Raw genomic sequence first — 17583 nt, 5'->3', positions numbered from 1 at the left:
TGTGTCTGTGTTAATTGGTTTCCCTTTTCTTTGTTGAAGAGGGTCTGTGCAATCCTTCTGCCTAGTCCGCCATCTTGCCCCGCCTCTGAATATAGCTGTTGCTTTTAATATGGGTTTCCTTTCCATCTCACTTTAGATATGAAATATGTACCTATCATCAGGCCTACAAAAGTACATAAATTACTGTAGTACAGTGAATTACTTGGTATGGCTTTTCTAGCCCTAGTCTTTGCAAATCCCACCAGATTACTGGGTGGGACCACACAAACAAGGTGTATAGAACTCTGATGCTGCGATTGGTTGTTTTGTCACTCTGCCAGTCTTAAAATGAGCCCTCCCAGGGGCAGAGAATGGATCTCACTTCCATTGAGAGAGAAGAGCTGGAGGTGAAGTAGAGTGAGTCCTTGGACCCGAGATCCCGGCGCTGGACCTCCTTGGCAGAGAGCACCTGGCAGAGAAACCAAGAGGCACGAGACAGAGTGATGGGCTTACCTGCCCCACAGAGTGAGAAAGCTCAGTGCCCTTGGGCAAGAGGCTTGCTGACAGAGTGGAGTGCACCTAGGTGTACCTATCAGCAGAGCTAAAAGAGCCCTGCTAAAAGAACCTGAGCAAGGCAGAGGCCAGGCCATCGGAGAGTCAGAGAGGCATGCCTGAGGGGATAGAAGAGGGGAGACTGTCCCGACTGAAGAACTGTATCCTGAGAACATTCCTGAACTTGAGTCGTAGACTCTTACTTCTCTAATAAACTCCCATAATCATGAGTATTGTCTTTTGAGTTCTGTATGGCCACTGCAATGAATTATCAAACCCAGCAGAGAAGTAGTGAATGCTGTGGGAAGGATGGTTGGCAGAAAGGCTGGAGGGTGGTGGCATGCTTGGCCTCACAGGAATAAGCCTTGGGCTTTGATGGCGAATCTGTCTCCCTCTTATGGAGTTAGAGGAAGTCAGAAAATGCCATCCCCAAGTCTTTTTTGCAATTACTCTTTTTCTCAGTAATAATTTTGTTGATTATATTTTAAAATGTGATATTATGAATACATTAACTTAAATAAAATATATTATTAAAATTGACTCCATCTTTTTCTATTTTATCTTTTTTTTACAGTAAATATATATGTAACAAACGTTTGCCATTTCAATATTTTTCACATGTACAATTCAATGTGTGGTAGTTAAGGTTATGTGTCAACTTGGCTGGGCAACTGGTTGTAGTTATAACCCATGATGAGACTGGCAAGCTCTATGGTGGAATCTGCCATGAGCAGCTGAGTAGCTACTTTAGATATGAGGTCTGCTTCCAGTATGTAAGGAGCAGCTTTGGGAATGGCCAGCAGTTTTTTGGCACTCTTGGACCCTGCCAAATGTATCCAAGTCTTCATTCAGTAGCCTGTCATACCCTGTCAATCTTAGGACTTTGTTGGACTTGAATTAGTGGCCAGCCATGTTGTTTGATAATCTCGGAACTATGCCTTTTTACTTGTCACCCTTGGGCTTGCCAGCCTCAGCAGCTGCCTGAGTGAAGAAAAGCCTCCAGCTTCAATGGGCTGGGAACAAGAAGCAGAGCTGAAGCCCAAGGTTGAGGGTCTTTCATCCAACCCTAGAGCTGGCACTTTGAACTCAGACTTCTAGCTCCTAAATTGTAGGAGAATAAACTCCTGTTTGTTAACAGAAATACTAGTGGTATTTCTGTAAGAGCAGCACGAAGTAACCAAAATACTATGCATGTCATGTTATTCAACCATCATCATTATCTGCTCCCAAATTTTCTATCACCCTTAATAGAAATTCAGTGTCCCTTAAGCAATAATCCCCCCTTTCTTGCTCCCTACCACCACCCCAGTAACCACTAATCAATTTTGTTGTTGTTAGGTGCCATCAAATTGTGTCCGACTCATAGCAACCCATGCACAGCAGAATGAAACACCACCCGGTCCTGTGCCGGCTCCATAATCCTCGCTACACTTGAGCCCATCATAGCAGCCACTGTGTCAATCCATCTCATTGATGGACTTCCCCTCTTTCATCGACCCTCCACCTTACCAAGCATGACATCCTTCTCCAGGGAATGGTCCCTTCTGACAACATGACCAAAGTAGGTGAGATCAAGTCTGGCCATTCTTGCTTCTAAGAAGCATTCCAGCTGTACTTCCTCCAGGACACATTTGTTAGTTCTTTTAGTAGTCCATGATACTTTCAGCATTCTTTACCAACACCACAACTCAAAAGCAACAATTCTTCTTCAGTCTTCCTTATTCATTGCCCAGCTCTCCCATGCATACAAGGTGATTGAAAATATCATGGCTTGTGTCAGGCACACCTTAGTCCTCAAGGAGACATCCTTGCTCCTTAGCACTTGAAAGAGGTCCCTTGCAGCCAACTTGCCCAGTGCTATACGTCATCTAATGTCCTGTTAATTCTGATACAAATCAGAATGTCCTGTAATTCTGAGTTTGTAAAAAATCTGTAATTCTATAATGTCCTGTAATTCTGAGTATGTAAAAAATCATAAATTGATTTGTCAACAAATCTCACAAGGGCACTAGTAATTAAGGTTACATCTGTGACACTTACTTGATAAAGGCTTCCATGATGCATTTGCAAACTTCCACCCGCACGCTCTCCTTTTGGAACATGTCTAGAAATGGCAGAAATTTTTCCTAAAAATAAAAAAGCACTCTAAATGCAATTTATACAAGCTATCAGAAGGAGCTGTGCCACATCTTTTCTTTGGAGGGCAAGAAAGCAGACAAGGTGCTCATGCTTCTGAGGCAGTGACAAGCAGGCTCATCTGACAGCAAAGGAGAGGACCGGAATTTTTTTTTTTTAAACTATTATTATTTAAACAAAATACAGGTCTGTGACTACATACAAATAAACCAGAGGAGGGAATGGTGCCAAAGAAGAAGGAAGGAAAAGGAAGAGCAGAGAATGTTACTATACACAGACTATCCTAGACTGGCTTCTAGGGTGCTGCATATAGGGCAACTCACACAGGGCGCTGCAGCAAACTCACAGGGACGCCACAGGATATTTTAAAGTTCTGAGGGAAGCATAGTAAATCTCAACTCTGACAGACACTAAAACAGCTACTAGCTTGAGGCAGTTCATAATTTCAGTATTAGATTACATGATAAAAACCAAGTACCACATGAATATTGATACGGAAAGGGAAATGAGGATGGTAGTGTTCAATTTGATACCAAGGTTTGAGAAGCTGGGCAGTGCCCAACAGGTGCAGACATACCACTGAAAAACAAAATAAAATCCATTGCCACAGAATTTATTCCAATTTATAGCAACCCTATAGGACAGAGTAGAAACACTCCATAGGGCTTCCAAGGCTATTATCTTTATGGAAGTAGATTGGGTCATCTTTCTCCCTTGGAGTAGCTGATGAGTTCAAACTGCTAACTTTTCATTTAGCAGCTGAACACTAAACAGTGAGCCACAGGGCTCCTTTGACATCCTATTAGCAGGTAAGGAAGTGAAAATATTTTTCTTTCACTTTATGTATATAATTTTTTTCAAATGGCTGGTTAAGTTAAGACATAAATATTTATCAATTGTTTAGACCTGACTGATATATAAAAGTAACTGCTAAGTATTTCTTTCAGCCTATGAGCATCATGAAAAATAACTGAGACAATCATTGATCCCTTGCAGCTCCTAGAATGGAGAAAATTTGGAACCTCTGACACAGAGGAAAATTTCCAAAGATAATTAAGAAGTGTTACTTACCACTGAAAAAAGAACTGAGAAATCATGGAAGTGGGCAATAACTTTCTTAATTATTGACTGTAGCTGAAAAATAAAATGAAAAAATTACATCTTATTTAATGAAATTTGGAGATTAAATCAAGCCTCTCCCATAATTTGCAGTTACAATCATAATAAGGTAACCTGGACTGCTCAACAGAAAGAGAATTATGGTTAGAATAGGTCTTAGTCAGAAGACATACATCTTCATCTAGTTTTGGGGAAACAACTTCTTATCCTCAGCCTCAGTTTCCTCATCTATAAAATGGAGTCCAAAGAAGTACCTAGCTCATTAGGCCTTTGTGAGAATTACTTATTTCTTCACAAATGAAGTGCCTACATAAATAACTCATCCATACATATAACATGCAGCATAGCACACTTATAAAAATAGCACAGGAGGGATTTGTATGGATTTTGACTCATAGCGACCCTCTGGGTTTCTGAGGCAGTAAATCTTTATGGAAGTAGATTGCCCAGTCTTCCTTCCACAATATAAATAACTTGTCCACACATATAACATACAGCACAGTGCACTTACAAAAACAGCACAGGAGGGATTTGTGCAGTTGGCAAAATAACATACAACACATGCGTTATTTGTGTAAAAATACAGTAGATGGTATATATGAAGTGCTTAGAGAGCAAGGCCTAGCCCTCAGAAAGCTACCCATTAATGCCAACTATTATTATTATTATTCTGTTGTGGTTGTTGTTAGGTGCCATCAAGTCGTCTCTGACTCATAGTGACCCTATGCACAGCAGAACAAAACACCGCCCAGTCCTGAGTCAGCTCCATGATTCATGCTATAATTGAGCCCATTGCCGCTGCCACCATGTCAATACATCTCGTTGAGGGCCTTCCCCTCTTTCATTGACCCTCCACCTTACCAAGTATGACATCCTTCTCCACAGAATGGTCCCTTCTGACAAAATGACCAAAGTAGGTGAGATGAAGTCTAACCATTCTCAACTCCAAGGAGCATTCCAGCTGTACTTCCTCCAGAACAGACCAGTTAATTCTTTTAGCACTCCACAGTACTTTCAGCATTCTTTGCCAACACCACAGCTCAAAAGCATCAACTCTTCTTCAGTCCTCCATATTCATTGTCCAGCACTCACATGCATATGAGGCGATTCAAAATACCATGGCTTGTGGTATTTAGTCCTTTAGTCCTCAAGGAGACATTTTTGCTCTTCAGCATTTGAAAGAGGTTCTTTGCAGCCAATTTGCCCAGTGCTATATGTTGTCTGATGTCCTGACTGCTGCTTCCATTGGTGTCAATTGTAGAACTAAGCAATGTGAAGTCTTTGCCAATTTCAATCTTTTCTCCATTTATCGTAATGCTGCTTATAGGTCCAATTGTAAAGATTTTTGTTTTCTTCATATTGAGATGTAATCCATACTGTAGACTGTGTTCTTCAATCTTCATCAGTAAGTACTTCAAGTCATCCTCACTTTCAGCGAGCAAAGTTGTGTCGTCAGCATATCACAGGTTGTTAATGATTCTTCCTCCAATCCTGATGCCACGTTCTTCTTCACATAGTCCAGCCTCTCGGATTATTTGCTCAGCATACAGATTGAATAAGTATGGTGAAAGGATACAACCCTAAAACACTCCCTTCTTGATTTTAAACCAGGCAGTGTTCCCTTTTTCTGTTTGAACAACAGCGTCTTGGTCTATATACAGGTTCCTCATGAATACAATTAAGTGTTCTGGAATTCCCATTCTCAATGTTACACACAATTTCTTAAGATCCACACAATCAAATGCTTTTTGCATAGTCACTAAAACACAAGTAAACATCTTACTGGTATTCTTTGCTTTGAGCCAAGATCCATCTGACATCAGCAATGGTAACCCTCATTCTACATCCTCTTCTGAAACCAGCTTGTATTTCTGGAAGTTCTCTGTCAATATACTGCTGTAACTGTTTTTGAATTATCTTCAGTAAGATTTTACTTGCATGCGATATTAATGATATTGTTCGATAACTTCCACATTCTGTGGGATCACCTTTCTTTGGAATGGGTACAAACATGGATCTCTTCCAGTCAGTTCACCAAGTAGCTGTCTTCCAAATCTCTCGGCATAACCAAGTGAGTGCCTCTAGTGTTTGTTGAAACATCTCAATGGGTATTCAATTCCTGGAGCCTTGTTCTTCGCCAATTCTTTCAGTGCAGCTTTGACTTCTTCTTTCAATATCATTGGTTCTTGAACATATGCCACCTCCCAAAATGGATGAAGACTGACCAGTTCTTTTTGGTACAGTGACTCTGTGTAGTCCTTCCATCTTCTTTTGATGTTTCCTGTATCATTCAATATTTTGCCCATAGAATCTTTCAATATTGCAACTCGAGGCTTAAATTATTTCCTCAGTTCTTTCAGCTTGAGAAATGCCGAGTGTGTTCTTCCCTTTTGGCTTTCTAACTCCAACTCTTCGCACATTTCATTATAGTTATTGGCTTTGTCTGCTGGAGCTGCTCTTTGAAATATTCTGTTCAGCTCTTTTATCTTGTCATTTTTCCATTTGCTTTAGCTACTCTTCGCTCAAGGGCAAATTTCAGAATCTCTTCTCACACCCATTTCGGTCTTTTCTTCCTCGTCTTTTTCATGGCCTTTTGCTTTCTTCATGGATGATGCCCTTGATGTCATCCCATAATTCTGGTTTTCAGTCATTGGTGTTCAAAGAATCAAATCTATTCTTTAGATGGTCTCTAAATTCAGGAGGGATATATTCAAGGTCACATTTTGGCTCTTGTGGACTTGTTTTAATTGTCTTCACCTTCAAGTTGAACTTGCAAATGAGCAGTTGATTGTTCCACAATCAGCTCCTGGCCTGGATTTGGCTAAAGATATTGAGCTTTTCCACCACCTCTTGCCACAGATGTAGTCAATCTGATTTCTGTGTACTCCATCTGGCAAAGTCCACATATATAGCCGCTGTTTATGTTGTTGAAAAAAGTTATTTGCAATGAATAAATCATTGGTCTTGCAAAATTCTATCATGCGATCTCCATCATTATTTCTGTCACCAAGACCAAATTTTCCAACAATCGGTGACTCTTTCATTTCCAACTTTTGCATTTGAATCACCAGTGATAAGCAACACATCTTGATTGCATGTTCGGTCAATTTCAGACTGTAGAAGTTGTTAAAAATCTTCAATTTCCTAATCTTTGGCTTTGGTGGTTGGTGCATAAATTTGAATAATAGTAGTATTAATGGATCTTCCTTGTAGACCTATGGATATTATCCTATCACTGGCAGCACTGTACTTCAAGACAGATCTTGATATATCCTTTGTGATGATGAATGCCATGCCATTCCTCTTCAATTTGTCATTCCCAGCATAGTAGATCATACATATGGTTGTCTGATTTAAAATGGCCAAAACCGGTCCATTTCAGTTCACTAATGCCCAGGATATCAGTCTTTATGCGTTCCATTCCATTTTTGACAACTTCTAATTTTCCTAAATTCATACTTTGTACATTCCATGTTCCTATTATTAATGGATATTTGCAGCTGTTTCTCCTCAATTTGAGTCATGCCACGTCAGCACAGGGAGGTCCTGAAAGACTTACTTTATACATATCACTAAGGCTGGTTCAACTGTGATGAGGTGCCTCTCTCCCAGTCCTATATTGAGTGCCTTCCAACCCAAGTGACTCGTCTTCCTGCACTGTGTTGGATGATGTTTCCAAGCTATTCATAAAATTTCCCAGTAATATATCAGACAGTGTTTCTCTGCTATTCATAAGGCTTTCCCTGCCCAGTTTTTGAGAAGTGGATGGCCTCCTCCTTCTTCCTAGTCTGTCTTAGTCTGTAAGCTGCATTGAAACCTGTGCACCATGTGCAACTCTGCTGGCGTCTGAAACACCAGTGCCACAGCCTCAAGCCTCACAGCAACGTACAAGCCCCACAGGATGACAAACTGACAGACAAATTTGTCTCTCTTAGCTGTTGGAAACCTCTGCACCCTTCTCTTCCCTAATTCCTACTTGGAACCTGCCACTCTGTGGTCCCCAGCTGCTCCCTCCTTTTCCTGCCTCTAGGAGGCTTGGGGCCTAGGCTTGCTTCTCGCCCCTTTTTACCAGAATATCATGCTGCTCCCAAGGTCCCCAAGACCACTCCTGCTCCCTCCCTCTCCTGGCTCTAGGGGGCTTGGGACCTAGCCTTGCTTCCTGCCCCTTTTTACCTGGAGATCCTGCCACTCCTATTATTCTAGGAGTCAGCAAATTTCTTCTGTAAAGGGTTACAGTCTGTCACAACTACTCAGCTCTGTTCTTTAGTGTAAAATCAGCCATAGATATCATATAAATGAATGAGCATGGCTGTGTTCCAATAAAACTTTATTTATAAAAACAGATGGGGGCTGGATATGGCTGAAAGGCTGTAGTCTACCAAGCACTATTCTAGCCCAATGCAGCCATGTGCTGGTTGAGTACTTCAGTGGGAAAACTGGACCAGGTCTGCTGCAAATCAAATGCCACAGTGGCATTGTTCAGAGGCAGTGGTATAGTCTGTGAAGTGTGCCCAGATATTTGGATACTGATGTCCACTATCCTTCACCCTGAGACATGCATTCCTGACTAAAAGGATAATAGGACCCTGGCTGAGGATACTCAAGGAGTGGATTTCCCAAATAAAATATAAACTCCTGCTTTGGGTTGCTGTCAAGAAGAAAAAACTTACTAACAAGTGCTTTGCTTATTCTGAAATCACTGTTATTTAAATCATTTGCAAAGAAAATTTCTCGTGTTCTACATAACAGACTGTTACCACGTATAAATTCCATTTCATAATTAAGTAGCTTACTAATTAGGCAGTGAAGCAAAAGACTAATTGAATCTCAAGGTTTCTTGACAAACACTGCTCCAAGGCAGGACATCATGAGCCGTAATACTTGGTTAATTTAAGATAGTTCCTAAAATCTCAAAGTAGTTCATCCATTTAGACTGGGGAAATTTTTAAATATTTAAGTACAGTTGCATATAGTACATTGCCTAATTTAGAAAGACAGATTTTTCCTTAACATTTCATTATGAAGATGCTAATTTTCAAAGAAAATTAGAAGAATTATGCAATAAACGTCCATGTAACCACCACTTACATTCTACAATTGTTAATAATTTACAACATTTGCATTATCTCATCTAAACCAAACCAAACTCACTGCTGTCGAGTTGATTGCTACTCACAGCGAACCCTCCTTGGGTTTCTGAGGTGGTATCTCTACAGAAATAGACTGCCCAGTCTTCCCTCCAACAAGTGGCTGGTGGGTTTGAACCATCAGCCTTCTGGTTAGCAGTCAAGTGCCTTAGGCACTATGCCACAAGGGCCTTTAATATTATTAATATCATTATTAATACCTTTTAATAATGACAGAATTTGTAAATTTAAAATCCAAAAACACACTTTTAACTTTTGAGTTTGTAAGTTTCAAATTTGCATAGTACAGAGAACTCCAATATCCTCTTTATCAAAATTCACCATTTTCTTACATTTTGCCAAATATACTTTATCTTTCTCTTCACGTTGTCGTTGTGTTGTTATGTGCCGTCGAGTTGGACCCAACTCATAGCGACCCCTCCTTGGGTTTCTGAGGCAGTATCACTATGGAAGTAGATTGTCCCATCTTCCTTCTGAGGAGGCTGCTAGGTTTGAATCACCAGCCTTCTGGTTAGCAGTCAAATGCCTTAGGCCCTACGCTACACTTTTTTTTTTCTCTAAGACCCTACATAATGTCCTTCACTCCTAAATACCTCAGTCTGTATTCCCCAAGAACAAAGATATCTTTGACATTTCCATTGTACTCTTATCAGAAACCCAAGGAGGGGTCCTTATGAGTCATCCCACTCGATGGCACATAACAACAACAACAGCAACAACTTATCCAGTCCAGGAAAGTGAACATTGACATAATACTGTAATCTGGGAGCTCTGGTAGCATAGTGCCTAAGGCACTTGACTGCTAAACAGAAGGCTGGCGGTTCAAATCCACCAGCCACTCCTCAGAAGGTTGGGCAATTTACTTCCGTAGTGATACTGCCTAAAACCCAAGGAGGGGTCAGTCGGGTCCGACTCAATGGCACACAACAACAACAACAACACTGTAATCTATCATCCCATTCCAATTTGTCAACTGTCTCAATGAATTAAATCCTTTATAGCATTATTTTTTTCCTCCCTTCAGTTTACGACCAGCCCAGGATGGTGCACTGCATTTTGTGTTTATGTCTCTTTACTATGCATCCTTTTGTAGCAGTTGCTCATCCTTTCTTTGTCTTTCGTGATACTGACATTTTTGAAGAATGTAGTTGTCTTTACTTGCCTATGACTCTGCTACAACTCATGGCAACCTTATGTGTAACAAAATGTTGCCTGGTCCTGGGAAATCTTCATAATCTTTGTTTATTTCACCCCCATTATTGAGGCTATTGTGTCATCCCAGCTGAGGGAGGATTTCCCCCATTTTCACTGGCCCTCTACTTTACCTAAAACCATGTCCTTTTCTAATGACTGGTCTTTCCTGATGACATACCCAAAGTAAGCTAACAAAGTCTTCCATCCTTTCTTCCAAGGTATATTCCAGTTCTATTTCTTCTAACTGATGCATTCATTCTTCTGGTGGTGGTGTTGTTGTTGTATGCCGTCGAGTCGGCCCCAACTCATAGCGACCCCTCCTTGGGTTTCCGAGGCAGTATCACTACAGAAGTAGGATTGCCCAACCTTCCTTCCGAGGAGTGGCTGTTGGGTTTGAACCGCCAGCCTTCTGGTTAGCAGTCAACTTCCTTAGGCACTATGCTACCAGAGCTCCTCATTCTTCTGGTAGTCCTGGTATATTCAATATTCTTTGCCAATACCACAATTCAAATGCATTAATCCTTTTTCTGTCTTCTTTTTCCATTGTCCAGTTTTTACAAATATTTGAGTTGACTGAAAAGACCATAGCTTGGGTAAATGCACCTTGGATGTCAAAGTGACAGCTTTTTAACACTATAGAGAGATCTTTTGCAGCACATTTGTCCAATGTAGTATTTCATTTCTTGACTGCTGCTTTCATGGTGCTGATTGTTGACCAAAGAAGAATGAAATCCTGGACAACTTCAAATTTTTCTCTGTTTTTATGATGCTGTTTGTTGTGAGAATTTTCATTCTCTTTACATTCAGGTATAATCCATACTGAAGGCTGTGGTCTTTTACCTTCATCAGTAAGTGCAAGGGTGTATCATCTGCATATCACAGATTATTAAGGAGTCTCCCTCCAATCCTGACGCCATGTTCTTCTTCATACAATCCAGCTTCTTAGTTTATATGTTCAACATACAAAGTGAATAAGTAAGATGAAATAAGTAAGCCTTGCCACAGACCTTTTGAAGAATACAGGCCAATAATTTTATAGAACACTTCTCAGATTGGGCATGTCTGAAGCTTTCTTATGATTAAATTCTAGTGATTTTTCTTCCTTCAGTTAACATCTGCTCTATGGAAAGACCTAGTGAGATAGGCAAATATCTTCTTTGTCCTCAAACTTTCCCCTTAGACTGAGGATTCTTGCCTGACCTAGTCTTTAGCTGATGGCTGTACAATGATGAGTTTTAAACGCCACCATTTCTTCCACACCTCTCAATCAGTGTAAGGTAGAACTACCTCCTTCCACCTTGTCTCTCATCTATCTTTATTGACTTACCATCAAGACGGACTCATGAATTCCTATTTTATTCAATGGATTATAATCCAATATCATCCTTATTTATTGTGATGCTCAAACCGTCCCAGTGGGAGTCTAGGAGAGCCCTTCAAACTGCTTCTGGGTCCTTTCACATGTCCCCGTCAGTTTTGTGAGCATTTCCCTATCTTTCAAGACACAAAAAATGTTCCAGGCTTATCATGTCCCTTCCCTGTCTCAGCCCTGAAGTTAAGCCTTTTCTCCACAGGCCCAGGCTGCTTTATTTTCTTGATGTGACCCTCATGTGGGACAAGAGGCTCACTACTGATATGGGCAACTGCCCTGAGCACAGACTGGCCCCACTTATCTTTTATAAGTTGCTTTTGGATGTGAAATAATTGCTTTTTTTTTTTTTCCTTATAATTTCTCTCTCTTAGGAATAGATTGCTTTAAAATCTTTATGTTACTCAAAGGTTTCAATTAACTGGGTCTCTAAAAGTCATGATCTTACTAAATATTACCTAACAAAAATTGTCATACACATTAGTTTTCATATGTGTCTGAGGTCTTTATAAGCCACAATGGTACAACTCACCCCCACTATACTCTATATTCATTCAACAATATTTACTCAGAGCCCACTATCCACCAAGCCCAAGCCATGACCATGTAGTTTTAATCACACATGGTGGAAAGTAAGAGTCAGTGGCTGCTCAATAAATAATAATGATGAACCATTTTAATTAGCAAGTGGTGAAAAATTCTTAAACTAGCAGAATGTAAAAATTATAAAATTATTGTAAGAATATATAACTAATCTTATTTATACTAAGTGAAGTCCAAAATCAATCTCAGAACATCATGTTATTAAATAAATAAAAAATAAAATCTTTATTAGGTCAAAAGCTACTTTACAGTAAGGGATTCTATACTGAAGTACTAGAAAAACTGTTCTAAAGGACATTATTAAGTGAACTGATAGTACTGGAATATGGATAGTGGAATAAGTAATAGTAGTGTATTGATGTTAAACTCGCTAAAGTTGGTAACTGAACTATGGTTATGTAGGAGAATGTTCTTATTCTTAGGAAATATTCATCGATGTATTTAGAGGTAAAGCACATGATGTATGCAATGTATTCTCAAATGATTTAGAAAAACATTTATATACATATGTGTATATATAAAAGGAAAAAACCAAACTCACTGCCATTGAATGGATTTGACTCATAGTGACCCCTCCTTGGGTTTCCGAGGTGGTATCTCTGCAGAAGTAGATTGCCCAACCTTCCTGCTGAGGAGTGGCTAGTGGGTTTGAACCACAGCCTTCTGGTTAGCTGTCAATCCAGAGTTCACACATATGTGTATACATACATATATTTATACACATACATATACAAAATAATTGTAAACCAAATATGGCAAAATGTTAACAGTAGGTGAATCTGTGTGAAGGGTGTATGTACTTCGTACTAGTTTTACTATTCTTTCAACTATTCTTTTTCTATATATGGGAATTTATTTCTGAATGAAAAATCAGTTTAACCAAAAAATACTAAGTACCTTACTTACTAGTAATGACAATGTTAATGATGCTAATTTGGTGTTTACCATAGGCCAAGCAACTTCCCATATCACATTGTACTTAATCCTCACAACTCTGAGGGTAAGACTATTACTATCCCCATTTAAACTTGCTGCCATCAAGTTGATTGCAATTCATTGCAACCCCCCTTGGATTTCCAAGGCTATAAATCTTTATGGAAATAGATTGCCTCATCTCCCTCCTGTGGAACAGCTGGTGGGTTTGAACTGCTGACTTTCCGGTTAGCAGCGAAATGCCTCATCTACTATGCCACCAGAGGTTCTTATAGGAGGTGAGAAATCTCAGGCACAGCAAGGGTAAGTAACAGATCAAAAGGTATATGGCTTGGATATGGCAGAGCTAAGATTCAAACCCCAGATTATATGACTTTATGGCCTGACCCATGGAACATGCCTAATTAATTTAACAGAATAAACATCTTAACAGCGCTGAAATGAGAAATCTGCACCTGTTACCTGTGGGTAGGAATCTTCAAATGCACGATCTGGAGTCATGTGCTTGATGACATCAGCTAAAACAGTATTCACCTCTCGTTTCTACATAGGGAAAAGATATGAAGCCTCTATTAAACACTGCCTTGTAGTTGTTAACCACTTATCAAGGGAAAAGACTAACATGTTTAGAACATATCACACAACTTGCAGGAAATGGTTTCAGATATTCTGCTGGAAATCATATAAAAGGAGAACTCCCACCATATCACTGGTCTGGCACATCATAGTCCTAAACACGCCTACATCTGTACCAAGTCAGGGCTGAGACACTGTTTGCAAAGGTACTCAGGGTTTACACTATTCCTGCTCTACCTGATGTTGTTGTTAGTTGCCACTGAGCTGACTTTGACTCGTGGCAACCCCATGTTGCAGAGCAGACCGTTCAGAAGTAGATCACCAGGGCTTCCAAGGTATTTCTTCACGAGTTCAAACTACCAGGCTTTGGGCTAGTAGTCAGAGGTAATCATTTGTGTCACCCAGGGACTCCTGCTTTCCCTAAGTGGGGGTAAAACTAGCCATGCTGCTTTCTCCCTGCCTATCCCAGGCCCTCCTTCAAGGGCTATGAGAGACAGTGAAGCATAGACTCAGGTCCCCATAAGTCATGTGACCCAAATGCTCACTTCAGTTTTGTGATCCACATCAGAGACAGATGAACTATGGTAGAAATCTAGCCTGCTGCCTGTTTTGTATGGTTGTGAACTAAGAATGGTTTCCATGTTTTTTAATGGTTGAAAGAAAAATTAAACAAGAATCATTTTGTGACAGCAAATATTATGAGACTCAAATTTCAGTGTCCATAAATGAAGTCTTACTGGAACACAGTTATAATCACTCAATTCTCACCTTTCCTGTACAAACTGTACATCAGAGTAACTGAAGTGCCAACATTGGGAGTTTCTCTTTATATAAGTATTCCAGTTAATAAAGAAAGGATGATAAATTTAGAATATCACCATTTTGCAACCCCAGCTAAGTTATAAGATCCAGGCAATAGTTTTAGTGGCTGCTCATGTCATAGAGAAACAACCAGATGCCGTTACCCTCCCAGGACAAGCACCATACCCCCATCTTGGTGTGTCAGAGCCCTGTCAAAAAATCAACCTAGAGCAGATTCTCTCTCTAGAATGAACTGCCAATTTATAGGGAACACTGGAAACAGAGGGACAAGTTAAACACCATCATGGGGATGCAATCAGCACAATCCAGACTGGGAAACTATAGGACAAATGACTAAAACTCTTCAACAAATAAACTGTAAGTGAACAATACTGAGTGAGAGAAAATGTAGATTTTAAAAAAACTTAAGGAAGTTTATCAACTACAATGAATGGGCCTTATTTTAACATTGATTTGAAAAGATAAACTTAAAAAGAGAGAGAAAAAACCAGGAGATTTGAACATTGACTGGTTATTTAATGATATTAATTATTTTTTTAGTTGGCATAAGATTATTGGGATTGTATTTCAAAAAGAGCAATCCTTATATTTTAGAAATATATACTAAAATACTTACAGATAAAAAGGTATGTCTAGGATTTGCTCTAAAATAATGCATGGTGGAGGAAGTGGCAGAGATATTCAGAAACAAAACTGGCTGTAAGTGGATAATCCTTGGGTGATGGGTACAGAGGAGAGCATATGTTTGACATTTTCCATAATGAAAAGTGGAAAAAATGACAAAAGAAACAAAATCAATGAGCTCAACATATACTATTCTTCCATTTATATAATATTCAAAATGAGGTGAAACTAATTTCTGGTGTTAGATCAGGATAGGGGTTAACCTTCAACTAACCAAAGGCTGGGGTTGTGCCTGGGAGAAGTGAAGGGGCTTCTGAGGGGCTTGACATTTCCTATTTCTTGATCTGGACAGTGATTACATGGGTGTGTGTTGTGAAAATTCTTTAACAGTACACTTCTGGTATGTGCACTTTTCTGTGAGTATGCTATACTTCAATTTTTAAAAGTTCATTAAAATATGTAGCTTTGACAATGGGAACTGGACTTTGCTCTAACTGCTTCTAAAGTCCTTGCTTGTTGACAGGTCCAGTATTTCTCAAACTGGCTTTCTACCGTATACCTAGGAAAAGAAATGTTTGTGTGTTCAGGGATATGAATTGCACATAAGTCAAATAGCTTTAGAAATGCTGCTGATGAGACTCCCTTGCAAAGTGGCAATACATTTCAGCACCTAAGCATCTGAGGTATTCTATGGTGGAAAAAAAACTACAATACCATGTAACACAGCATTTCCATGTTTATATGAGAGCATGGAGCATTTTTGTTGTAGTACAATGCTTCATCACACTCTACTATAAAGGAGGTAATTTCTATAAATTATAAGAAAAATCACCATCATAAAATATCTAAATGCCTAAAGAAACTCATTATTATAAACATCAAAAACAAAATACAGTTCTTTCAAACACAATGCCACAGCCACGTACCGTAAAATGCTTGCAGGTGTATTCTACCCACACGTCAGCACCATTGATGTAGTCCTACAAAGAACAAGTAAAAACTTCTTTACAATAAGGACAACGTGTTTCACAAAGTCCCCTCAAAGGCTGGGACACTGGAAAGAGTTAACAAGAAACAGGAATTTCTTGAGTGGTTCATCTACAGGAAATTCTGGCCGACTGATTATTGTTACAGGGAGAAGCAAGTTATATATAAAAAAGTGTAAGTTATAAATGTCCAGACTGACTGGACCGCTGAGACTAGAGGACTCCCCGAGACTATCACCCTGAGCTATTCTTCAGTTCAGAAACAACATCCTGAAGTCAGCTTTTAGCTAAAGAACAGATTGGCTCCTGAAATAAAGATTACCCATGAGTACTGCGCATCTTTAAAAAAATCATCCATATGAGACCGAATTGTCAAGAATTACTCTAAAGCAAAGATGAAAGAGTAGGTGAATAGGGAAACTAGATTACTGGAAATGAAACATCCAGAATTAAATTAATGAGAATGCTGACACACTGTGAAAAATAGAACCAACATCACTTAACAATTTTTGTAGCAATTGCTAAATGGAAGCCTACTTTGCTGTGTGTGTGTAAACTTCCACCCAAAACACAGTATTATTTTAAATAAATATATAAATAAGTTGCCTGAAACTATTGAGTCTGTCATTCCAGAACTGCCACGTGGGCCAAGGTGGAAATCTGGGTAGCTCTATCAAGCTGAGAGAGTTCGAGGAGTTCTCTAAGGACAGGCCTCTCCAGATAACAATGAGGAACTCTTGCCACATCTCAGTGGAGAAACAGATGCGGGACCTGGCTGAAAACTTAAGCTTTGCTTAAGAGTGATTCTGCATGTTCTGAGTAAAATCAGGCTTCCCACCATTAAGAAAACATTTCCTATCGAAAGGTGATGTATTTATGTTACAAAAGCCTAACAATTTAAGGTAAGAAACTGTCTCAGAATCAAGCGGGGAGGCCCATGAGAGATAATGAGGGTTTACTACAAAGATGACAATGACCAGCTTAGTAAGGCTGCCTGACCAAGCAAACACCTAACTAGGAAAAAATCAGTCAAGGAAAAACGTAGCAACCAGTGCTCCCTCTCTTTTCTTTCTCTACCTGTTTTGTTTTGGAAGTTTAAAGGAAAGAAAGAGCGAATTGAGGGAAAAAAGAAAACAGTTATTTCATTCACACGGGAAAAGTCAGGAATACTACAAGGTCTGAATGGGATGCTAAGAAGGTAAACTGAGTGAGGTGAGTGTTAAGTTACAGACTAAAGAAAACTTTTAATATGGGCTTTTACTGCAAGACTACTTTGAAGCAATGAAGTACAGAAAATTTAAACCAAACCTGTTGCCTTCCAGTCAAGTCTAACAACCCTATAGGACAAAATATAACTTGTCCATAGTGTTTCCAGGGAGCTTTAGCAGCATAGTGCCTAAGGCATGTGACTGCTAACCACAAACCTGGTGGTTCAAACCCGGTGGTTCAAACCCACCAGCCACTCCTGGGAAGAAAACTGGGCAATCAGCTTCCAACAGATACCGCCTTGGAAAACCAAGGAAGGGTTGCTATGAGTTGGATT

The 17583-nt window shown here is 39.6% G+C and overlaps 1 protein-coding gene across 1 annotated transcript in view; it reads right to left on the bottom strand.

Annotated features, from left to right (window-relative positions):
- The window catches only part of VPS35L (VPS35 endosomal protein sorting factor like), a 221075-nt gene that overhangs the window by 107087 nt on the left and 96405 nt on the right, over nt 1–17583 (bottom strand). The window contains exons 17-20 of the mRNA XM_007954736.2: nt 15981–16034; nt 13495–13575; nt 3739–3801; nt 2572–2657 (exon numbers count right to left, since the gene is read on the bottom strand). Coding sequence (XP_007952927.2) covers nt 2572–2657; nt 3739–3801; nt 13495–13575; nt 15981–16034 — 284 coding nt within the window. The remainder of the gene's footprint in view (nt 1–2571; nt 2658–3738; nt 3802–13494; nt 13576–15980; nt 16035–17583) is intronic.

The sequence above is a fragment of the Orycteropus afer genome, unplaced genomic scaffold (genome assembly GCF_000298275.1).
Source record: "Orycteropus afer afer isolate SDZICR_OR568_19922 unplaced genomic scaffold, OryAfe1.0 scaffold00470, whole genome shotgun sequence".
In the NCBI taxonomy this organism is placed as follows: domain Eukaryota; kingdom Metazoa; phylum Chordata; class Mammalia; order Tubulidentata; family Orycteropodidae; genus Orycteropus; species Orycteropus afer.
Note: the sequence above shows the minus strand (reverse complement) of the source record. Positions and strands in the feature narration are given on the sequence as shown.